Source organism: Macrobrachium nipponense, chromosome 10 (assembly GCF_015104395.2).
Source record: "Macrobrachium nipponense isolate FS-2020 chromosome 10, ASM1510439v2, whole genome shotgun sequence".
Classification (NCBI taxonomy): domain Eukaryota; kingdom Metazoa; phylum Arthropoda; class Malacostraca; order Decapoda; family Palaemonidae; genus Macrobrachium; species Macrobrachium nipponense.
Window position 1 is genome coordinate 94,774,047 of NC_087204.1, and position 26,057 is coordinate 94,800,103.

Sequence of the window (26,057 nt, forward strand, 5' to 3'; positions counted from 1 at the left end):
GAAGAACTTTAAGGCTAGGTGTATGGCCACAAGTTCCTTGCAATTGATGTGCCAGGACACCTGTTTCCTTTGTCCAGGTGCCTGACACCTCCCTTGCTCCCAGCGTCGCTCCCCATCCCCGACTCCGAAGCGTCGGTAAACAACACTTGGTCTGGGTTCTGCAGAGCAAGCGATACGCCTTCGTTCTTTTGAAGCTGAGGGATCCACCACTTCATATGATCTTTTACTTCTTGTGGAAGTTGGAAGACGTCCGAGAGTTGACCCGTCTTCCAACTCCACACCTCTTTGAGGAAAAACTGAAGAGGGCGGAGGTGAAGTCTCCCTAGCGAGAAGAACTTTTCCAATGAGGACAGGGTCCCTAAAACCTAAAAGGCTCAGGTAATCCCTCGCTGAGCTGTTCTTTCTTTCTAAGAAGCTCGAGATTCTCGACAAACCTCGAGCGATTCTTTCTCGCGAAGGATATACCCGAAAACCCCGAGAATCCATCTTGAATCCCCAGATAGACCAAGTTCTGGCTGGGGATCAGTGTGACTTCTCGAGGTTGACGAGCAACCCTAGCGAATCTATCATGTTCCTTGTTACTTCTAAGTCCTCCAAGCACTGACTCTTCGACTTGGCCCTGATTAAGCCAGTCGTCCAAGTAGAGGGAGATGTTTATCCCCTCTAGGTGAAGCCATCTTGCTACATTCGCCATCAGGTTGGTGAATACTTGTGGGGCTGTAGACAGTCCGAAGCACAGAGCCCTGAACTGAAAGATCTTGTCTCCTATCACAAAGCGAAGATATTTCTTTGACAAATGGTGAATGGGAACGTGGAAATAGGCGTCTTGCAGGTCCAGAGAGACCATCCAATCTCCTGGGCGAAGCGCCGACATTACAGAGGCGGACGTTTCCATACGAAACTCTTTTTCTGTACGAAGCGATTCAGAGCGCTACGTCCAGAAACTGGCCTCCACCCCCCCGATGCCTTTGGTACTAGAAAAAGGCGATTGTAAAATCCCGGGGAGGGAGTATCCAGTGGATCCTGCACAAGTTCGATGGCCTCTTTTTCCCACATTTGCTCCACCATTTGAAGGAGAGTCTTTCGCATTAACGGGTCTCTGTACCTCGCTGACAGTTCCCGAGGCGTAGATGTTAGGGGGGGGCTGTCGTCGAAGGGGATTACATATCCCTTCTTCAGGACCGACACTGACCAAAGGTCGGTCCCCTTTGTGCCCATACTCCTGCAAAGTTCAGGAGTCTGGCGCCCACTGGTGCTTGGAGGAGTAACAAGTCACTTCGATTTCTTGAAGGGCCTAAATGAAGACCTTCCTCTCTTTCAGAGCTCTTCTTTCTGGCAGGGGGACGAGCCGCTGCACCTCCACGAAAGGGCTGCTGAGTAGGACGAGATTCCTTCTTAACCGTCGACACTACCGGTCGTCCTTTCTTGGACGTTTGCGTAAGTAGGTTCCTTGTGTCGCCTTCCTCGTTAGTGAATTGCGAGATATATCCTTCACTAACTGAGAAGGAAACAGATGATCTGATAGAGGGGCGAACAGTAAGGCAGTCCTCTGGCTCGGAGAAACCCCTTTCGATAAAAGGGAACCATACACTGATCTCTTTTTCAGGAGACCAGCACCAAAAAGGGAAGTCACTTCACCCCCGAACCGTCCCTGTACTGCCTTGTCCATGCAGGACAGGACGCTATGGAGAATTTCTGGGTTTTTCAGAAACTCCGGATCCTTAGATTTGTTGGCCAGAACTCCGAGTGACCAATCCAGAAAATTGAACACCTCTAAAGTGACAAAAAGTCCCTTTAGAAAGTGGTTCAACTCTGAAGTGCTCCACGTCGCTCTGACCGATCCTAAGGAGTGACGTCTAGAGGCCCTCCACTAAACTGGAAAAGTCGGCATCTGCAGAGCGGGTAAAGAAAGACCCATAGTCTCTCCTGTCCCATACCAAATACCTCTCTTCCCGTGCAATCTGGAAGGAGGCATGCAGAATACCGTCTTTCCTAACTCCTTCTTCTTGTCCATCCAAGAATCTAAAGAATGGATGCCTTCTTCATTGATATCGCAGGCTTCATTTTCAAAAAGGCCGACGATTAGCCGTAGCTGAGCTCGAAAAGAGCGAACGAGGAGAAGGAGGAGCCGCAGGACTAGAGAATCTCCAAACTCTTGTAGAATGTAATGAGGCCAAGACTTATAACTAGAAAGGTCCCTCCCTTAGCAGGAGGTTCGTCGTCAGACAATCGTCTAACCCTCGATCAGACGAAGGAGAAAGTTCACGTTTGGAGGGAGAGTCCTTCCAAGACCTCCTATGTTCTGAAGGAGAGTAGCTCCTATTTGGCGAAGAGTCATAACCTCCAGGAACGAGTCCCCGACTCTTGACTCCTGGCTCTTGACTCTTGCCTCCTGACTCCTGCCTCCTGGCTCCTGACTCCTGGCTCCTGACTCCTGCCTCCTGACTCCTGACTCCTGCCTCCTGACTCCGGACTCCTGCCTCCTGACTCCGGACTCCTTGCTCCTGACTCCTGACTCCTGACTCCTGCCTCTTGCTCCTGGCTCCTGGCTCCTGCCTCTTGGCTCCTGCCTCCTGCCTCTTGCCTCCTGGCTCTTGCCTCCTGGCTCTTGCCTCCTGGCTCTTGCCTCCTGGCTCTTGCCTCTTGCCTGGATGCCTCCACACTCTTGGCTCTGGGCTCCTGCCTCCTGGTTGACTCCTCACTCCTGGCTCTTGGCTCCTGCCTCCTGTGGGTGACTCCTCACTCCTGGCCGGTGCCAGACGTCTGATTGTTTCATCCAGGTTCGTACCGGAAACCTCACCTCGAGTAGGAGTTATCGATCCTGGAGGTAGATACCTCCATACGTCTGGAGGATCTTTTAATAGGAAGGGAAGTGTCTTTCCTTCTAGGAGGCTCCTTTGACAGGACTCCTACAAACGACGAAATCTGTTCCTGCATCGCCATCATGAACCTCTTAGTAGCCTCCTCTTTATCCTCTTCGGGAGGAGGGGAAGGAGGAGGGGAGGAGTCCATAGCCTCCACCTCCTGCCTCCTTCTCACTCTGGTTGAAAGAATGGCTCTTCTTGCCTTCTTCACTCCCGATGGAGACTCCTCAGGGAAGTTTTCAGGGCTCGAGTCAATAGTCGGCGCCCTCCAACTCCTCTTGAGAGGCCGAGATCGATCGGAATCTCTCCAATCACGTCTCGGTGATGGAAGATCCCGACGACGAGAAACACTCACGTAGGACGCTTTTACAATAGCGGTCCTTGGCAGTCTGGGGTGTCACAGAAACCGCCGAAGGGACACCTGATCGGTGGGGATTGTCCTCCACACCTCCTTTCGGCTTTCGACATTCCCTTCTCCTCTGGGCATGTGAGCTTGGAAGAGGTCTAGACCTAGGAGCGTTGCTGAGCCGACCAGATGCCCCCTCCACTACACTGGGGACACTCATATCACTGTCCACTGACAAATCACTAGCCTTACCTTGTATGGCAGCCATTTTGTTTTCCATCAACTTGAAGGCTGCTTTTAGATCTGCAAGTTCTTTCGCTGGATCTAAAGGTTCTGCAATAGGAGAAGGGGCTGCAATGGAAGGAGAAGTAGCAATACTTACCCTTGGGAAGATCCCAAGCTTGGAATAGTTCAGATCTAGAACTACTTAAACTTCTATGAGAAGCCTTCCTCACTCTTTCTCTTTCTAACTTTTTTAAATAATTAGTTAGATTCTTCCATTCGCTCTCACTCAAGTTCTCACATTCCTTACAAGTATTAGTGAAAGAACATTCATACTCCCTGCACCTCTTGCATACCGTGTGAGGGTCTACCGAAGCTTTCGGCAACCTCACCTTACAGCCTACATTCACACAACGTCTCACAACCATACCAGAGTCAGACATATTTAAAGAAAAATCCAAAATCAAGTCCACAAAACAGTCCACAAAAGCGTATGCCAATCCAACAATCCAGATACGTCACCAAAAGTCGGTCAAGAAGATCAATTGCCGGTGAAAAAAGAAAAACCAATCGAGAGGAAAACAACAACAATGTTGATGGTCCCGGGCGACAGAAGAATTCTGATTAGAAAACGGGGATGGTTCCTAGTCCTGCCACCCAGGGCAGGGCGGTAGATCACCTGACCTACCTGTAGCGTGTGCCGCGAAATTTGAAATTCTGTCGGAGACGACGGAGTCTAAAGCTAAGTATATATCTGGCAGGGAAGTTGAATGTATAAAAACAGTCCTTAAGGATGCGAGCCTGAGCACGCTCCTTGGCAGCCTGGGAACTAGCAACAGGTCCTGCCGAAGGGACGCCAGATCGGTGGGGAGCCCCCGTAACCCTCTTGCGGCTTTCGACATGCCCACTCCCTGAGTCCTGGGAGTCCGACAGAGGTCTAGACCTAGAGGTATTATGGGGCCGATCTGACGCCCCCTCCACAACACTAGGGGCACGATCACACACTTTACTTGAGCCGTTTTCTAGGGCCAACACTTTGGACTCTAGAGTGCGTAACGACTCTAGAATCAGAGAAAGGGCATTACCTTCTCCAGACACAGAACTAGGGCCCTCAGGCAACAACACAGGATTAGGTGAAGCAAATTCTACTGGTGTTAAAATAGGAGAAATGTTACTTCCCTTACCTTTCGTAGAACCGCTCTTGGAGGAACACCTCCTGATCCTATCGCGCTCCAACTTACGCCGATAGGACTCATACACCTTCCATCCATCATCAGTCAAACTTTTGCATTCAATGCAACGATCATCCAACAAACAAACATGCCCCCTACACCCCATACATACTGTGTGGGGGTCTACCGATGATTTCGGTAGCCTCACCTTGCAATCACTCCTCACACACACTCTGAAGCTCACTGAACTTGATCCCGACATCACGTTCACAGAAAAGCCAATCCAAAATAAAAAAACAGTCCACTATCGCGTATGCCAATCCAACAATCCAGAGTTAAAACCAAAAGTCAATCCAGATACTTAGAACGAGTCAAATCCAAAATCCTGGGCGGAGGTCTGTAAACAGGTGTTTACCGACCGGCGACAGAAAAAAATATGAATAGAAAATGGGAATGGTTCCTGATATCCGCCTCCCAGCGGCGGGAATGGGTACTACCACCTGGCCGCCCACTGCGTGTGCCGCGAGTTTTGAAATTCTGTCGGACTTCGGAGAATACAGCTATATATATATCTGTCAGGTAAGTTTCATGAACAAAACATAAGGTAAACCATCTATGTACATACTAATGTCAACAAATGTAGAAACACAATTCCCCTTCATACTTCACTTTCATACTCATTTTTTTTAAGATAGTACTTTAACATACTACTACAACTCATACTGTACCATAGGCATACACGTTTGAAAAATCTGCATAATCACGAGAAAACAATATTGTGTCAGGGGAAATTCAGGTACTGATCATCAGTTAATTAAAACATTTTCTTAAAACAAAATACCTCTCAAATTAGAAGCTACAGTATGCAATGTGAATGTAATGAAGATATTGCTTAGACAGTAGTACTTACCTTGTCATACAACCCTGCCACAAAGCGTAACAGTCTTGAAACAAAGGAATCCTCTCCCTCTGGTGCCTGAGAACTTGCAACTGCAATTGTGTGTTGCTGTTCTAACACAGTATATCGTTCCTGTAGTTTAACATACTGTTCACGAAGTAGCGATAAGTGCTGCTGTAGTTTCTCCACTTCCGCTTCAAGTAGTAATAAAAAATAAGGAATAAGTAGGCAGAAATTTATAGAGTAGAATTCATAATCCTAACTACCATACTTATGGGCATATTTATGTACTTAATCTGCCTGACATAGATAAATATGAGAAGCTTTCTATTACATTATGGCATAACTAAAAGGCAATACTGTATCAAGCAGTAAGAATGGACAAAAGAGAGGAGCCTTGCATAACAGTATCAAAGCCGTTTCCCTTCTTTGATTGTCCATGTGCAAATACTGTACAGTACAGTACTGTGGGACTTAGACAGGTATTAAATTTATTGCTGAGTACTAGAAGACAAAACACAATACAAAAGTTGAGGAAGTCATGAAAGTTTACATTCAGTATTTAATTTTCATAACTCTTCCTGCACTGTTATAAAGCAAAGATATAAACATCTCTCTTCTGGTTGCAACTTTGCACTTTTAAAGTTGTAGAGAAGTAGTAGTACAGGTATTCAAAACTACAGTATGTAGTGACCATGGATAAGTTATGGGGTGACATGATAAATAGTGTGATTCCAGTTACAGTTACAACAGTTAACAATGCTGAGTGCAAATAACAATATCCTGCACTGCTTGGAGTTAGGCAAAACAAATAACAATACACCTGAAGAACTAAAAATGGTGATAAGTGGAGGACGCGCATGATATCCCTCATTTGGTAGCAATATTTTTCAGATACATTAACAATGATACAACATGGTACACTTCTAGTTATAAATATGCCTACCAAAAACAGGTTCTGCTGATAACAATAGTACTAGAGAGGGATAGCTGAAACTGTATAGTACCACCACACAGTACTATTAGGCAAAATTCTTTTCACTCTTTTAGTTAATTTGCATTAGCTACTAACAAAATACATTTGTATGAAATTAATTTTGTAATGCCACTTTACTGACTCATAAAAAGCCATCTTAAGGCATCTGTATCTACAACTACACACTTCAGTACATATAAGGAGTCTGTCTGAAAGGTTTTGCTGATTTTTTTGGTACATGATACAAAAAAGAATTTATTACTCCTGTAAAATATCACAAACTGTGGTATACATATAAGGAAATTTTTTAATAAACATGAAAAATACTTATGCCTGACAAACTATTTTATATGAAATGGATCACCTGACTCAGCTGAGCAAAGGCAAACCTCGACTTTCTGCTTCCCTGTAATATGGTCATAAATTCAAGAAGAGTATGGGGGAAAAATACTTTCTCCAAGTCAGGAAGGACACATTTTCAGTGAGGTTAGGTAGGTAGAAAGGGTGTAGACTAGATGGGACAAGGCATCCTAGGTTAGGTAAGAATGTATTAATCAACAGCTGGGTTCTACATGTGGGTTGATGGGTCTAGTAGTGAGAAAGTCCCTCATTCAGATAGGTCACAGCATACTAGATGAAGTTAAGATAAATCATAGGTTTCCTCCCCTTTAAGTGCATTTTACCCAATTATTTCTTTTCTCTAGTTATGGTCATTATGACAAATAGGTTAGGTAGTGTTTCTCACTGATTTTGTTATGCTTAATCAGGCTACATTTCACCATCTGCTGATGACACCAGCCTAATTACTCATTATTTCCACACACACAAACCACAATTTCCATTAATTCCCCTACATTTTATGAGAGGTTGTCAATGAGACTAGAAGACCCAGGGAGGTTACAAAGTTGTGAGATTTGCCTAAAAATAATTTTACATACAGAAATCACATGTAAGTTAATCAGAAAAATGCCAACATCTGTAAGTACTTATTTATAGTTTTCCTAGGTCTTACAAACCAGAGCCTTTCACAAATGAGAATTCCTCACTACAAGCTGAAAGCAGTTGTTGAAGTTTGGTAACAAGGTGGTAATAGGTAGTACTATGTGGAAGTGGGTTGATACACCCCACCTGCCATAAACCAACAATTTTTCCTACAGTATCAGACTCTACAGGGTGGTTGGGATGGGATTACGATAAAAGGCTCTGGTATATATACCTAGGAAAATTACAAATTACTTTTAAAAATTTATAAATTTCATATCTGTTCCCACAAATACAAACCATTGCCTTTTGTTTAGGAGACTTACCCTGAGGTGGGAGAATAGCCTCACACCTGCCGGTCTAGTTGAAACTCTCTCTCTCTCCCCCCCCTTCCCCCTCCCCCCCCCCACCCCCCCAACCCAAAACCCCCAAAAGAAATGTCATATTCCTAGTCATGAGAATGAGCAAGGGCCCATACTCATGCAACCTTCACTACTGTCTGCAAGCAAGATGTATCTGAGCATTCACTCAATGGAAACTTTGAAGAAACCTATTGGGCAAGTATCCTGTTCTGTCCAAGTGGATGAATTGGATTCTTGTAGAGGTCCTATGCAACATTTTCTTTCTATGAGAGAAAGAATGGCTCAAAGAAGATGAAGAAGCATACGTGAACCTTCATTTATATACTTAACCCAACCGGAAGTCTCTCTCCAAATACAACAGAGGATGAGGTCAAGGCAGGCAGACAAGAAACAGGAGTACCACTTGTGTTCAATATAATGGATTTCTCCCACAAGCAACAGCACAGCAATAGAAGGTTTAATACTGTTGAGCTCCTTCACAGGAGTAGGTAAGATAGGGACAATTCTTTGAAGGTACCTCAACAAAACTCAAGCACCATGAGCAAATACCAAAATCTCACCTTTGGAGAGCTTAGTGCAAGCGCAGGTTTTCCCTTCCAGAGAATATGATGGGCCACTACCTTCAGCCGCATACCCTTTCCATACCAAAACAACAGGAGAATAAGCTGAAACTCTTCAATTGCAAAAAGGACCAGCGAACACATTTTGGAGGATCAGTAACAAAAAGTGACCACCGACTTACATTCTGCACATCTATGTTACTCAATCTTCCTCTTCACTATCACTAATTTCTAAATTCATCAGCAAATACATAACCAAGTTATAGCCTCAACGAAGCAGTAGAATAATGAACAGCTCAGACCTCTGGTTTCAACCACAACTCAAGTAAGTGTTAGCTTCCAGCAGGCGATCTACCAACAATTAACCATTGTGTTAACAAGCTTCAACAGCCATTTAAAGCTTGCACTGAAAAATATTCACACGTAAAAGTAATATTTTGTATTTCCATAACAATGCATGGGTAATTTAATTTCAACTAGAATGTGAAGTCATATTTAAGAATAATGCACATAAAAACAAAAAATTTTTGCATGGCTTTTCTGCAGATGTATAGGGCTAGTTGCTGATAAACTGTTTCCATACACATGCCACCTTGTTTACTGCAAAGTTTTTTCAACTGAGCTTTTCTAATATACACACTATTACTGGAACATTTATACTTTTCTGTTAAGTAATAATTACATTTTCAACCAGTTAAAACATAATAAACTCTTAAGCCAAGTACTTCGATGTTTTCTAATTCCTCCCAGTTTTCATTACATTTTCCTGTTTAAAAGTGTCTGCCTTATATGTAATTAGTATTAATGGAGATCTTCAGAGTGACACAATATTCTATGTTAAAAAAAATGTAAAATGACATGGCTGAAAAAATCATTGACCTGAATATGGCAAAGAAGATTAATCCCTTTCCAGTTAGAGTCTTAGCGCAAGATTTGGCTAAAATTAATCTAGTATTTATTTCACTTTTATGATTTATGGCCCTCTATGCCAAGTTTGTGTTAGGGAAGTCAGGATTAGGATGTATCCTTGCACTTTACTCTAGGTCAGGTTAGGTTGGGGACACCATCCACCTTGCCAGGTATGGCCCAAGTGCCCTGGCTAAGATTAAAATGCATCATTTCGTGCTTCATAAATTTTGGATATTGTCACTGTTCATATACAAGAACTGTGTTTTTTTTATTAGATTTATGCATTCCCTATCTTCTGACTATGCACTGCCCTTGTTATATTTTTCTTCCACCCAAAAATCTTATTTTCCACTATTGGATAATATTGGGCAGGAAAAACACAAAAATTATTAGTTTGCACCAACAACATACGTTAAAAACATGTAGCCTAGAACACAAGATACTAATCAGGAAAAATAGGATCTTACATCTGGTAAGGAGTCAAAGTTTCACAATATGGCTGTGTTCAGTGATGTAGGCTAATTTAGGGTAAATTCTGCAAGTATCTCTTTCACAATTTCTGTTAATGTTTAAAGGGAGGCCCATATTCTTCTCCTAGTTAGGTTAGATAAGTCACATTTTGGTTCCCTGTGCCGCATAAGACGCAATGCTCAAGTTTGGTTAGAATTTACCTGTAATTATTTGTGTTGATTAGGATAAACTGTGAAGTTTACAGGCTTTCCCTTTCTATTCCTTACAGTATGCATTTTTATGATCCTGTTTCTAATTTGAGTGGGTGGGAAGAAGTTTTTTATTCTCAATCTCATATCGATGACATAGTAAAGATATCGAAGACATAGTAAATAATAAAAAAATTTGAATGATTACCTATCTCCTTAACCAGCAAGACTTAACTTTGTGCTTTAAATGGGATCTCACTGAAATAAAAATGATGTATGGTTGTGCACATGGGTACAATAAATGAAAAACCAAAAAATACTTCACAATGAATACTCTGATGGGTGATACCAAAGGGTTTTCTTGTTATCAATTAAATATTTTGAGCGGTACTTGCATACCTACTCATAACTAGCTATTTTCGTTTTACGGCAGAGTTGTTTCCCAATATCTGGTGATCAACTACTAGAAATTACAATGGAATAACAACAAATTAGTATTACTCAATAGGCTAGCTCGTTTATGAAGTCCATTTCTACAAGCACATTAGCTAGCTGGTTTGGTGACAATGAAAAGTGCAATCTAGGTAGGTCTACTATGATTCAAGCCGAAAACGCGAATTTACTCTACGCAAAACTTATTAATTTCTCTTCATTAGACTGTCTACATTGTTTGAGCTAAGCAGAGCATGTCCTAGGCTGCACAGGCAAGCATGGCCCAGGCCAGAAACTAGCCTAATCACAAAGGCTAACGAACACGGGGATGAAGAGCTAACCTTGATCCAGAAACATGATACCCTCTCCTAAGTTTAAAAAGAGCAAACCATGTTAGTTCGATATAGTAACTTATGAAACATAAATAGAGTATGTCTGCATGCACAAGGACAACCTTATGCTCTCAAGCGAAACTTTCAATGACAAAATCACCCAAATGCACGTCAAGTTGCTTCAGGATATTACATTCTGATGTGAGTCAAAATTGGATATTTTAACTAACCACGCAAGGTTAAATAATTACTTTATTAAACTGTCTACGTAAATAAGACCCCCATTGGGACAAGTAAGGCAAATTACCTTCACGCGAACCCATGGCGGCAGCGGTTTCACTCTCAGCTGATCACGAGACGCCCATCAACAACACTAATGTTGACATTTGTACTTTGCGCAAAACTCAGCTTGCGCTTTATGACAACCGAAACAGGCCATCGAAACGAGTCTTGGAAAACTGGTCAACGAAATTAGAAACATTTTTTATATAATATACATGTATATATGTATGCATACATGTCACGTGTACGTGACAAAAATTCACAAATTATCCAAGTGTTACAAATCTAACAATCACCTGTCATGTTGGAAATGGACTGATATCAGTTCTGAGTACAAAACTTGAATTCGACAAGCAGACTTGCAGCAGAGGCTGAATCAACTTGTATCTCTGCTTCTCAGTGTTCAAAGTCAATCACCGTCTATCGTTGTATTTAAACTGGACATCACGGTTCGAATGCTGCCAGTGATGCAACATTTGTCAATTACAATTCCCGGGCCTTGGGCGTAAGTTGATTATCGATATATATATATATATATATATATATATATATATATATATATATATATATATATATATATATATATATAAACAGTAAGGTTACTGCCACATTCAAAATATTGTACTCTGCGTAGGTAATTTTTACATATCCACTTCCTAATTTAACCATCCTGAATTTACACTTTTTTCATCAGTCTGTCATCCTCCAGTCTTTCTTACATGACCAAACCATCATAAAACACCCTGGCCCACAATCTACTCCAAACTTTTTACATGTATATCTCCACATTATTTTTTTTCCCACGCAGTGTCAACTAGCTTCCTATGATTTCCATTCAACATCTACACTTTACTTCCATTAAGGAGGGAAGGCTCAATTTTCCATCCACTGAGGCACACCTTGGCTTCCAAAGACATCCTAGCCTCTTCCCGGTCTTCTGCCTACACCATACTACCTTCCTTGCTTCACCTATTCTATGAATTCGTGCTTTTCTCATTCTTCTATCATCTATTTTAATTATCCTCTGAATATCTATGTATAAGAATCAGCACTTATGTTCAGTACTATGTTTTATTCATAACTTCCTCCTCTTGATAATATTTTCAGCCGCTTTCGCTAGTTGCTGCATCTTTTCATCACTCTCCTTGATTACTCTTGTATCATCTGCAAATACTTTCGGGCGGACCATTACTTTTGAACGGATTGCTGATCAAATGCGTCTCGTGACTTGTTTGTAGAACTTGCCTTATCGCGTGAGAAATCAATACAGGAAAGATAAGAACGAAAAGACTTAGTCATCGCAACAGGCAACGATCGAACAACTGAGAGAGAGAGAGAGAGAGAGAGAGAGAGAGAGAGAGAGAGAGAGAGAGAGATGGTTGCAGCACATTAATGAAATATAAAATGAATGCAAATACTCAAACGACTAATTGTTACCATGGTCGAACGTTACAAGGATTAGTAATCAAGGACTGAAATAAACGAAAGCAAAGAAATATATGTTAACATCAAGAAAATTCAATCGATTACGTGAGCAGTTAAGTAAACAACCATTTTGAGCGTTCTGTAAAAGAAAACCGAGATGGCCTTGTTAATCCGTCCGGACTTTTTCCGTCCACCCTCAGATCTCAAAAACTACTGAGGCTAGAGGACTACAAATTGATATGTTGAGCATCCACCCTCCAATCATCAGATATACCAGGTTGCAGCACTCTTGCCTCGGTAGTGTGTGTTTATTTTTTTCTTTCTTTCTTTAAGGTTAAAATTAGCTAGTCGCCACTGCGCCGTCGTTAAAGTTTCATGGACCTTGACTCATACCTTGCATACACCATTATACCAAGACAACCGAAGGATAGGTCTATTTCGGTGGCCTTGATTTTACGTTGTATACAAAACTCGACTACTTCGGCGCATTTTTTTATTACTTGTTATCATCATCTGTCATAGTTAAATTAATCTGAAAATTGTAACTGCTTGCCATTAATTACAAATTCTAGGTTCTCAAGAATTGGCGTTCTGCTCCTGTTTAGTTAAATGAATTGGTTTCAGTCTTGAATTACAGTTATATTCAGGTTAAATACCGCCCTGGGGGTGAACTAACATATGGCCTTTAGACACATTTCAGCTCCCGTTTCTCGTAGAGCTTGATTTGTAAATTAATGGCCTTTTAACTTTGTTTAATAATAATAATAATAATAATAATAATAATAATAATAATAATAATAATAATAATAATAATAATAATAATAATAATAATATGTGGCACCGTGGAGGAGTGGGTTAGGTCGTCAATAGACTTAAGTCAAGTTAAGCAACATTGGGGCTGGTCAGTCGTTGGATGGGTGACCGCTCTCCTCGGCGTTGATTCTTTGGGAAAGGATCTTTACCATAATTTCCTCAGTCTACTCAGCTGTAAATGAGTACCTATCCCTGATGGGGTAGGGTCCAGCTATGGGTTAAATAGCAAAACTCAGCAATGATGGAAAGAAATGAAGGAATAAACGACAACGACGTAAATGGAACCTCTGGCAACAGAGGAGCCTCGTCCGGCAACCAGGTATTCAACCCAATTGTAGGGGAAGACGGTCAGGTACTTGGAGGTCGTCATCCAGCAACTGATCACCATAACGACAGTAATCAACAGCCTGAGATTGGAGCTACAAAGGCAAAAAGGAAGAAATGGACAAGAGAAGAAAATAAGGAAATATGGAGATGCTACATCAGAAGCAACCCGACGGAGAGAGGATATAGAAGAAGATTGGTCAACATCTGGAATGAGAGGAATAACACCCCCCAAACAGAGCAGAGGCTGGCAGACCAAGTAAGGAACATAAAGAAAAAGAACTGGCTCTCCCCAACAGAAAGAGAAGAACTGGAAAGGGAAATGTCACACGACAACGAATTACACGAAGACGAACTGAGAGACGATGCCACAGAAGACGACAGGGAGGATGAGGTATCAAACAACGACACACTAAGAAACACCGACGAAGTAACAGAGAGGACGGAATGGGTAGAAAAGATTAGACAATGGATAGAGCCAGATACAGAGAGAACAAAGATCCCCTCCATGAAAGCCTACAACTCCAAGAAATTAAGGGAGAAAACAAGTGAGGTCAATGAAATAATGGGCCTAATACACACCACCAGTATCACAGAAACAAATAACTTGACATATGCAGGAGCAAGATTAGTAGCAGAACTGATGGGGATTCGAACACCAACACCACCGTCGCAACCAACCCAACAGAAACCAAAACAGCAACCTCCTTGGAAAAGGCGCCTGGAAAAGCAAATCATGGTGATGAGATCTGACTTGAGTAAACTGAAAGGCTAAGAAGCAAGAAAACAAGGGAGAAACTCAACGAGAAATACAAAGTACAAGAGAGGGGACTAAACAACACAATAGAAGATGTAAAATAGAGGCTTAAGGCCAAAGCACACAAGATCCAACGGTACATGAACAGGAATAAGGGATACCAACAGAACAAACTATTCGGAACCAACCAGAAAAGACTATACAGCCAACTAAGAGGGGAAGACAACCACCCAGAAATTCCTGAAGCCGAACAAAGTAAGAGACTCTGGGAAAACATATAGAGCAATCCAGTATCACACAACAAACATGCAACATGGCTCCAGGAAGTCAAGGAAGAAGAAACAGGGAGAATAAAACAAAGATTCACAGACATCACGACAGACACAGTCAGACACCAACTAAAGAAAATGCCAAACTGGAAAGCCCCAGGTCCCGATGAAGTCCATGGATACTGGCTCAAAAACTTCAAGGCCCTACACCCACGAATAGCAGAACAACTCCAGCATTGTATCTCAAATCACCAAGCACCCAAATGGATGACCACAGGAAGAAAATCCTTAGTACAAAAAGACAAGAGTAAGGGAAATATAGCCAGTAACTACAGGCCTATCACCTGCCTACCAATAATGTGGAAGTTTTAACAGGTATCATCAGTGAACGGCTATACAACTACCTAGAGGAGACAAACACCATCCCCCACCAACAGAAAGGCTGCAGAAGGAAGTGTAGGGGCACAAAAGACCAGCTCCTGATAGACAAAATGGTAATGAAGAACAGTAGGAGAAGGAAAACCAACCTAAGCATGGCATGGATAGACTATAAGAAAGCCTTCGACATGATACCACACACATGGTTAATAGAATGCCTGAAAATATATGGGGCAGAGGAAAATACCATCAGCTTCCTCAAAAATACAATGCGCAACTGGAATACAATACTTACAAGCTCTGGAATAAGACTAGCAGAGGTTAATATCAGGAGAGGGATCTTCCAGGGCGACTCACTGTCCCCACTACTCTTCGTAGTAGCCATGATTCCCATGACAAAAGTACTACAGAAGATGGATGCCGGGTACCAACTCAAGAAAAGAGGCAACAAAATCAACCATCTGATGTTCATGGACGACATCAAGCTGTATGGTAAGAGCATCAAGGAAATAGATACCTAATCCAGACTGTAAGGATTGTATCTGGGACATCAGGATGGAGTTTGGAATAGAAAAATCGCGCCTTATCCAACATACACAAGGCAAAGTAACGAGAACTGAAGGGATAAAGCTACCAGATGGGAGCAACATCAAACACATAGATGAGACAGGATACAAATACCTGGGAATAATGGAAGGAGGAGATATAAAACACCAAGAGATGAAGGACACGATCAAGAAAGAATATATGCAGAGACTCAAGGCGATACTCAAGTCAAAACTCAACGCCGGAAATATGATAAAAGCCATAAACACATGGGCAGGGCCAGTAATCAGATACAGCGCAGGAATAGTGGAATGGACGAAGGCAGAACTCCGCAGCATAGATCAGAAAACCAGGAAACAAATGACAATACACAAAGCACTACACCCAAGAGCAAATACGGACAGACTATACATAACACGAAAGGAAGGAGGGAGAGGACTACTAAGTATAGAGGACTGCGTCAACATCGAAAACAGAGCACTGGGGCAATATCTGAAAACCAGTGAAGACGAGTGGCTAAAGAGTGCATGGGAAGAAGGACTAATACAAGTAGACGAAGACCCAGAAATATACAGAGACAGGAGAAAGACAGAAAGAACAGAGGACTGGCACAACAAACCAATGCACGGACAATACATGAGACAGACTAAAGAACTAGCCAGCGATGACAATTGGCAATGGCTACAGAGGGGAGAGCTAAAGAAGGAAACTGAAGGAATGATAACAGCGGCACAAGATCAGGCCCTAAGAACCTGATATGTTCAAAGTACGATAGACGGAAATAACATCTCTCCCATATGTAGGAAGTGCAATACGAAAAATGAAACCATAAACCACATAGCAAGTGAATGCTCGGCACTTGCACAGAACCAGTACAAAAAGAGGCATGATTCAGTGGCAAAAGCCCTCCACTGGAGCCTGTGCAAGAAACATCAGCTACCTTGCAGTAATAAGTGGTACGAGCACCAACCTGAAGGAGTGACAGAAAACGATCAGGCAAAGATCCTCTGGGACTATGGTATCAGGACGGATAGGGTGATACGTGCAAACAGACCAGACGTGACGTTGACAAAGTCAAGAAGAAAGTATCACTCATTGATGTCGCAATACCATGGGACACCAGAGTTGAAGAGAAAGAGAGGGAAAAATGGATAAGTATCAAGATCTGAAAATAGAAATAAGAAGGATATGCCAGTGGAAATCGTACCCATAATCATAGGAGCACTAGGCACGATCCCAAGATCCCTGAAAAGGAATCTAGAAAAACTAGAGGCTGAAGTAGCTCCAGGACTCATGCAGAAGAGTGCGATCCTTGAAACGGCGCACATAGTAAGAAAAGTGATGGACTCCTAAGGAGGCAGGATGCAACCCAGAACCCCACACTATAAATACCACCCAGTCGAATTGGAGGACTGTGATAGAGCAAAAAATAATAATAATAATAATAATAATAATAATAATAATAATAATAATAATAATAATAATAATACCAGCACAGCAGATTCAAGAGAAAGTTTTCAAAAATAACAGATTAGTGTATGTAGGGCAACTGTGAGTGGTACTACCAATTGCTTAATTCAGGCAGCACGCCGCATGAACTGTGCAGTAAGTCCCTTATGTTGCTCAAAAGGCTATGTTACGGACATGGTCTTACGAATGCTATGAACATCAGACCTTGGTGTTCATCTTCATATTACAAAAGAAACTGGGACTTTCGACGTCCTAGAATGGGGAACAGTGCATCGATTCATCATCAAGGCAATGCGTTTGATTGAGTTGGGTATAGAATCTAGGCCAAAGGCCAAGCACTGGGACCTATGGGATCATTCAGAGCTAGAACGGAAATTGACAGTAAAAGGTTTGAAAGATGTAACAGATGAAAAACCTCGCAGTTGCACTATGAATCAATTGTTAGGAGAGGGTGGAAAGTCAGATGGAAGAAAGAGAACATGAAGGGAGGTACAGTATAAGGAACGAAAGGGGTTGCTTTTGGGACCGAAGGCACAGCACCGCATGAGGTGCGCTGACGGCACTACCCCCCTACGGGTAATGCCGCTATGTGTGTTTCTTAGTGGGTTTATATAATCTCATAATTTTGATAACCTTGAAGGAATATTCAATCTAAATTACAATAAAACCGGAAAATATTACGTGCTGCTCTAGGGGCAAAAGCCCGTGCTGGCATAAGGCCAGCTAAATCTAACAGAACAACAAACTGGAAAAACTTACTCGGGAGTTAAAATGAATTTTAAATGGAAAGTTGATTGAAAGTAAGGAAAGGTTAAAGAAAAAAACATAAAGACTTATTCACCAACGTATACATTTGAAGCAAACCTCTGAAAGACCAGGATAAGACATGATGAATGCCCCTTTGTGAAGGGTTATCCATCTATAACTGCAAACGATATCCGAGCCTTTTTATCATGTTGGCGAGCCCTTGCTAATCTGCTTTAATCAACGTCCTTGTGTAATGGAACTGTTAAACAAGAGATTATAAAGATAGGAAATTGACTCGATATATACACTAAACTTTCAAAACTAAAAAGGGAACTAAGCAAGCTTATGATAAATGTTTTCCTAGTACTAGCATATCCTCGGGAAAAAAATTATTTCAAGGCTAAAGCTCCTTTTCTCAGGCTTTCGTTAGTGTCTAACAGAAAGAAGTAAAATTAGAATGGTTATGTTTATACTTACTTAACGGCTTCCTCATTCCCTTCTTACCACCATGAACGTTTTTCATTTTGCTACTAATTCAAACACATTTCTCTCTGCATAACCCAGGTAGCGTCATTTAGAAGTAACACCTTTCGATTCACTTGGCAGATGTGTATAAGCTGTCTGTTCTAGCCCACTGTTAATAAACAACTGCGTTTGCACAGAAAATGTTACCAACTTGATCAGAATCTTAACGACTCGGAGATATTCTACTCATACAACATTAAGTCAAACATCACGACTTAGGGATAGTGTGAGATATCAGGTTTCCTACGTTGATGTCTGCTACTGAGAGGTCTCATCAAAATACTACATCAATTCGTTTTCTCTTTCGTTAGTTGAATCACATTCTGTTTCAGAAGAGAATATCTTAATAGTTTCTGGAAGGAAATGGTAAAAAAGTGTTCTCAACATATCAGTTCCCTTTGATAGGCTAAGTGCCATACAATGGAGTTGTGGTTTACTATTCGAAGGGAACTTTCACGTTCATTTCATAAATATGACTAGAGAAATAATGAACAAAAAGAAAAAAACACTGGCGATATACGTGGAGTTCTTATCTACGAAGCATAATTACATTCCCTTCATCAATATGAATTGCTCTTCATCTAGAAATATCAGTAGTCAACGGCCTTTTATTTATTTTTAATTTTATCTTTACTATCTGGAAATGTCTGTGACATTCGTGAAACACTCCTTACCATGACATTATAGTTCAACAGTAAAGGGACTTTCTATGCGCTCCGCTGACTTAATTAGGTAATTGCTACCTCCTGTGGTTGCCATATATTCATTAATCTACTTCTGTACATTTGGAGTAGTCTTGCTCTGTAGCCAGTTGCTATTTACTGTGTTCACTGAAGGCAGAAAGAATTGCTAATATTTAAGCGAGGTTATTGTAATTATATGTGCAATTGAAATATATCCATGTAGCCTAAAATGCTATTATCTTGCTTCCGTAGAACAATGAACGTTTTTTTCCGTAACGAATTCGTGAAGGAAAGCAGCGCATTACATCTCTCTGCCTAGGTACGATATGTGATATGTGCATATTGAATGATAATTCAATATCTGGCAGCGTTGCAATAAACTAGTTTAGCTCGGAATTCCTGTTCCATTCTTTATAGACTCGCAGTCAGGACTAGACTCACACGCTCGTATTGTGAAGGCCAAGGTCTAAAGAATAGACCGTGGTTAGAGCAGTAATGATCACATCTATCGTTTTCCTTCTTTTCTGTGTACTATATTTCGATTTCACCTGTTCCAGTTTTTTCTCTTGGTCTGTTCACGTATAACAGTATTTGTATTTCTAAAACGTTGTTATAGTGAAATTAATCAACCAGTCAATCAGTTATTTATATATACTCACTATTTGCAAATTATACAATTTCTGCGTTGCATTGAGTCCAAGTGTTTCCCAAACTGGAGTCCGTGGCCCCCTGGGCGCCCATGTAGCAGAATGGAGGGGACCATAATCTAAGGACATGTCTAAAACCATAGGAGTTTAGTGGGTAGGCAGCCATTGGAGGCATTTAAGGTGGGCGGTTGGCCATGGACAAGTATCCCGTATGAAAAGTGGGCAATGACTAGAAACAGTTTAGAAACAACTGTAATTAGACTATCTCAGCGGATTAGCATTCTTAGTACGTATACATACATAATTCCTTTGTTAGTGTTTCACTAGAGAAAGTAAATACCATAAACTGATTTCTTTTCACATTAACCGATAACAAGTGGCTCCAAAGTAAGACAAACATTAGCTGTTTTTACATTTATCTTGAACAGCCGAATCGAGGGTGATAACCATGTGGAGTGTGGACTATATATTTCCAATGCACCAGCGGTCTCAAGACCTACGTACTTCACTTGGAACTATCAGAAAAGTTGTTACATGAACAAGTGAAGCATAAGACTTTCGTATATCTTGTTAACATACTTTATGTTAATTTTTGTCGTGCAAACATTTTCTTCATTCTGTTGGATGTTATTGTCATGATTCATTCATTATCCCACGAAGAAACAATTAGAATCGGAAAATGGCATCTCGTCACACAATTTTTACTTCGTCCATCTTAAGAGTAATTCGTGGCATGTAAGTGGTATAGCCACCGATTTTACAGGTTTTGGTCTTGAGTTCCGCTCTAGTCCTTGGTATACATCACTGCCAGATAACCTTGCTTTCCCTGTGTTATAGATTCATCTTTTTTTTTTTCTTGGGTGGAGAAACGATTATAGGCCTACATGCTTGGTTATCAATAACCATTCCCTGACTTACGTGAGTGGAGAGCGGCATAGGCAGCCTACTGATCAGCTATAAAATAAATGAATTCTAATTTGAAGGACGGTGATCACCTACTATTAGAAAAAATACATTTACCCAGAACATGGATTGGGATTGTTCATGTAATATTTGAGTTGTGCTAACAATAGTCTATCAAAGTTAGAACGATGTTCAGAATGCATTATGATTCATCAAGCTATCAAGAGTGGATATCTAACGTATTTAATACGTAGGCACTGAACTGTATCAACACAAGAAAGTTTCAAGTCGTGTGAACCCAGATCTTGAAAGACAGGTTTCAAGCAAATGGAATCGGTTACTTCCGGTTAGGATACTCCCTCGTCTGGCACCGCACACGTGTCGGGCAGTACATTACCCTTGTCGAGTAAGCCCAAGAACACGCAACAACATACACCCAAAAGCACATTGCAGGTTTTACAGAGAACATATTAACAGCAATCAAATTTTCCTTCTGGAAACATAAAAAGTCTGTGATGCATGTTTATGCACTTTATATTTTGAAACATTTTCCAATGCACGCGATTCAATTGAATATTATTTCAGTTAACCACAAAACAGCTTAAATTATAGCTTATCGCAAAACGTTTTACAGGGCTTTCTGTATATTAAGTAATTATAGTTTAACTGTTCGAAATGTATGTAAAAACACATGTACATTGTTTAACATCTGGATAATCTTATTGACCGTATACAGCATCACGAGAAAGGGCCTTCTACCGAGATGAAATTGATTGAAAGTTACTTGAAATCATTACTTTAAAGAAGATCGTTCGAACGGTTTGGCAATTATAGCCGTGAATCTGAAACAAGGGACTAAAACTCGAGAAAGACAAATCTGGATAGACGACTTTTTCGTAATTAAATATGAGTCATACGCTTTGTTTATAACCCAGAAAGATAAATTACTTCCGATATTTGTACATTAAACCTCAAAACTATGGAATCTTAAAGTTTTGTTGGCTTACCAAAACCAGCAAGCATTGGCAACACGAGAAATCGTCCTTATTATATTTTGTCGTTTCATAAACATGATAGAAACAGAGAGCTGTTACATAAGAAAGCATACCAAACAACTCTTCTTTCTTACTACTACTACTAATCATAAAGGTAGACTTCTGCAAATAGAAATAACCCTTAAGGACATTAAGGACAATAAAGAGTCCTTCGTCAAAGACATAAAGGAAGAGATTAAGGACATTAAAGAAACCCTAGCAAAAGACATAAAGGAAGAGATCCTCAGCAGCAGTAGAATAAGGGAAATAATTCAGGAAGAAATAAGAGAGGCCCAGGACAAAGACAGAAGGAAGGAAAACCTAATCATATTCAACCTGCCAGAGCATATAGCAGGAGAGGAAACAGAGAACTTGAAGCTAGATGAAGAGAGGTGCAACGAAATATTCACAAAAGAACTTAACCTTAATAAAGATGAATGGAATATTAAAGATGTAGTAAGGTTAGGTAGGCCACGACTGCAACTAGGTCAAAACAATGAGGCGATAGGCAGATCAAGGCCCAGACCACTTCTAGTGAAACTCAGTCATGAGAGGGAAAAGTGGAACATATTAAAAAGTGCCAGACTGCTAAGGAATGCAAAGAAGGATATTTACAAAAAAATATCTATAGTTCCAGACATGACTGCTAAAGAAAGAGAAAAAGATAGCATATTAAGATCTGAATTAAAGAAAAAGCAGGATAACAAAGAGGAAGGATGGTTCATAAGTAAGGAGAGCTGAAGAGAGAAGAAAACTTTCAGACGACTAGAATGCTCTAAAAAGGAAATCCAGGGGAATATAGATAGAAACAAAAGAATTGTTAGAAGTGTAAATGAGTTAGAGGTAGGAAAATGTAAAGTAGATAGAATTGTAAATAATTTAGAGATAGGAAGTAATAATATTTTTATGAGTATAAATAAATTAGATTTAGGAGAAAATAGAATATCTAGTAGTAATGTTAAGAGCTCTGAGGAAGGAAGTAGAAGAAGGGAAATTAGTTTAGGGCAGGTAGGTGAAGGAAGTAACTTCAGTAACAATCTTAGACTATTAGACCTAGAAGAAAAATGTGGTTTGCAAAAGATAGATAAATGGTTAGACGGTAGAAGCAATTTTGTAAATAGAGAAAGTGAAAAATTAGTGAGCAAGACAGAAGATATATCAAGAAATCTTGAAATAAAGCTTATAAACACCCAAGGACTGACAAAAGCAAAAATAATCGAGCTAGTGGAGATAACAAAAGAAAACACAATTATGTGCATCACAGAAACACACCTTAAACAGCAAAAATGACTATTCCCAACAAGCATCAGAATGGTAGACTCAATGAGAGATGAAGACGACACCAAAGGAGGAGGCCTACTAATAATGTATAGAACCAAAGGAGAGATCCAGATAGAAAAAGAAAAGTCGGAACACAAAGACATTCTAATAGTAAAGGTTAACTATAGAACAACAATATTCAACATAATTCTGGTCTACATGTCAACTAGTGATAAAGAAAGAGGCATTTAGGTTTCATAGGGACACAAGAACTTGATCAAAATGGAAAATATGTTATGGACCTAATGGAAAAATATGACCTAACGCTATTAAATGGAGATCCCAGCTGCAAAGGAGAGATAACCTGGAGTAGAGGAGATCAGAACAGTGCTATAGACTTTGCCCTAGTCAACCAAAATATGTATAAAAAATATGAATGTATGGAGATAGACGAGGGAAAATATGAATATGATCTATCAGACCATCACCTCATAAAGGTCCAATTCAAAATGAACACTAAAGTAAGGAAAACACTCAGAAATGAAACAAAAGAAATCAAATATTTGAAAGTTACAGAAGAGTCTACCAGGAAATACCTTGAATATATAAAGTTTAAAGTAAGCCAACAAGACAGAAAAGGAGATCTAACCCAGTTGGAAGAAACAATGAGTGAAGCAAAAACAAATAACTTAGAGAAGATAATCAAAAGAAGGTTAAAGACAGGAAAGCAAGAAGAAATAGAACCAGTATGTGTCACCAAAGAAATAAAGAAAAGAAATAAGCCAAAAGAAGGGTATATAACAAATTAAAAAGGAAAGCCACAAAGAATAGAAGAAAAAAGATACTATGAAGAAGCATATCTTAAACAAAAACAAAAAGTACAGATAATAATAAAGAAAGCATATGAAGAATATGAAGAAAAGATTAGAAATGAGATAATGAATGATAAAAACAGACACAGGAAAACCTGGGAATATATAGATATGCTCAGAGGAAAGACCCCACATCAAGAAAAAGAACATGGGGTAAGAATATTCGATGAAAATAAGCAAGAGATGAAGGACGAAACCCTAGGGAAAGAGCTGGTAAAATTCTGGGAAAACAATATACCAAAAGAAGAAAACAAAAATGGAGAGATATGGAATGAAAGCAAGAAAGAACAGTACAAACATGACATGGAAGAAATAGTGAAAAGATTAGGACAGCAGATGAAATGCCATATCTTTTTAAGGGAACATATGCATGGAGTGTATGACCCAACAGAGACAGAGATCAGACCCATGGAAGAAATCAACATAACAGAAGAAGATGTAAAAATCAACTTGAGAAAATGAAGACAAATAAAGCACCAGGACCAGATGGAATGAAGCCAGTACGTACTGTTCAAATTACTATTACAAAATAACAACCTTCAAAAAGAATTGGCAGAATGTTTAAATAACATACTGAAGGGCAGGAAAACGCAGAAAAGCTGGTTTAAGTCAAAAACAACACTTACGCCCAAAAAACAAAAACCCCACAGTCAAAGATCTAAGGCCAATTGCTCTAACAAATGCATCATATAAAATCTTCATGGGGATCCTGAGAACCAAAATAGAAAAACATATTAGAAATATAGGAAAAATGAATGAACTACAATCAGGCTTTACCGCACAAAGGAGAGGAATCGATATATATCTTACAATACTGCATACAAGAGACTTACAGAAGAAAGGACCCATTATTTGTAGTATCAATAGACTTCCAAAAAGCATTTGACTCGGTTAATAGGAAAAAGCTCATTGAGGTCATGATGAATACAGGCTACATGCAGAAGTAATAAATACAGTTGCAAAGATATATACAAATGACGTAACAAGCCTATGCCTTCAACAATAAAGAACAAAAAGAACTAAACGTAACCAATGGAATAAGACAGGGATGCAATGGTCTCAACCATATTCTTTCTATTAATAACGTACTTGATAATAGAAAAATTAGAAAATACAACAGAAGGTTTCAGAAATGAAGTAATAAGGATAGTGGCACTACTATATGCAGACGACGGATTAATACTAGGCACACACTAGAAGAAATAACAAAATCAATAAAAACCCTTATGGAAATCGCAAGTGAATGTGGCCTAAACATAAACAAGGACAAGAGTAACATACTAATATACAACGACTGGTACAGTATCGATGATGTGGAGAATATGGAGCACATAGAAGGAATAAAAATAGTTAAGAATATTAAATACCTAGGAGTAACAATCAACAACATGAAAGACTGCTTCAGAGAACAGATAAAAAGGGCCCAAATTAAAGCAAAGCAGATGGCAAATATGGCTAATGCAGTGATCAATAAAAGCTGTAGCAGGTAAAAATAGGAAAATTGTAACTGGAAAGGACTAGCGATGCCTTCATTCATGTATGCGATGGAAGTCATGAAACTTGACAGGAAAACAATAAATGAATTGCAGAAGATAGATAATAAAGTATACAGAGCAATATTGAAAGCGCCAAGTTACACAGCAAGTTGTGCGTTAAGATCTGAAATAGGGGCCTCTTCCTGCCAATCTAGAGATATCAAGAATAAACTTTTCTACCTGAAACATACACTAAAGAATGGTGGAAATAGGCTCCTATATGAGATAACAATGGATCAGTATGAAAACAAAAAAAACCCTTGATAATGCAAGTAAAAGAGTATATGAAAGAACTAAACATAAACTTAAGTAAAATTGAAGCAGTTAAAGACAAACAGTTAAGAGAAATAATAAACAATTGGGACAGAAAAATATGGCAGAAAGAAATGAATGAAAAGTCAACATTAAGAATCTACAGAAAATATAAAGAAAACATAAGAGAAGAAATCTGGTATGATAACACTGAAAAAACAATGCTGATCAGTAGGGCCAGTCAAGGTATACTAGGATTAAATGATAGAAATAGGATAAAAGGAGAAGATACAAAATGTATATACTGTGAGGAACAAAATGAAAATTTAGAACATTTCTTACTTTACTGTCCAGCATACAATGAAATTAGAAATAGATATAGCTTTGTGCAGCAACCATATCAAGAAAATAAAGAGGAATTAATAGCAAATATAATCTTATTGGTAGTACTAATGAGGGAGGAAGTGGAGAATAGGAAAGATTTTATAAAAGAAATGTGGTATTTTAGAGAGAAGAAGCTCAAGCAAACACAAACAAAGGAGGAATAAAAGAAGCAAGGGAGCCGTTTCAAAGGCTGAAGGCATATCCCACCCACTACTACTACTACTACTACTACTATACC

The 26,057-nt window shown here is 39.9% G+C and overlaps 1 protein-coding gene across 5 annotated transcripts in view; it reads right to left on the bottom strand.

Moving 5' to 3' along the window:
• The window catches only part of LOC135223768 (rabankyrin-5-like), a 221,518-nt gene extending 203,137 nt beyond the window's left edge, over positions 1 to 18,381 (bottom strand). For 2 of the 5 annotated variants that reach the window (XM_064262532.1, XM_064262531.1), the window contains exons 1-2: positions 18,202 to 18,381; positions 5,515 to 5,696 (exon numbers count right to left, since the gene is read on the bottom strand). In XM_064262532.1, coding sequence (XP_064118602.1) covers positions 5,515 to 5,696; positions 18,202 to 18,247 — 228 coding nt within the window. In that variant the 5' untranslated portion in view covers positions 18,248 to 18,381. Of the gene's footprint in view, positions 1 to 5,514; positions 5,697 to 10,722; positions 10,836 to 11,020; positions 11,156 to 18,201 lie in introns of those variants that run through there. The other 3 variants (XM_064262536.1, XM_064262533.1, XM_064262535.1) reach the window with 3 other exon arrangements.
• Positions 18,382 to 26,057: the final 7,676 nt, after the last annotated feature.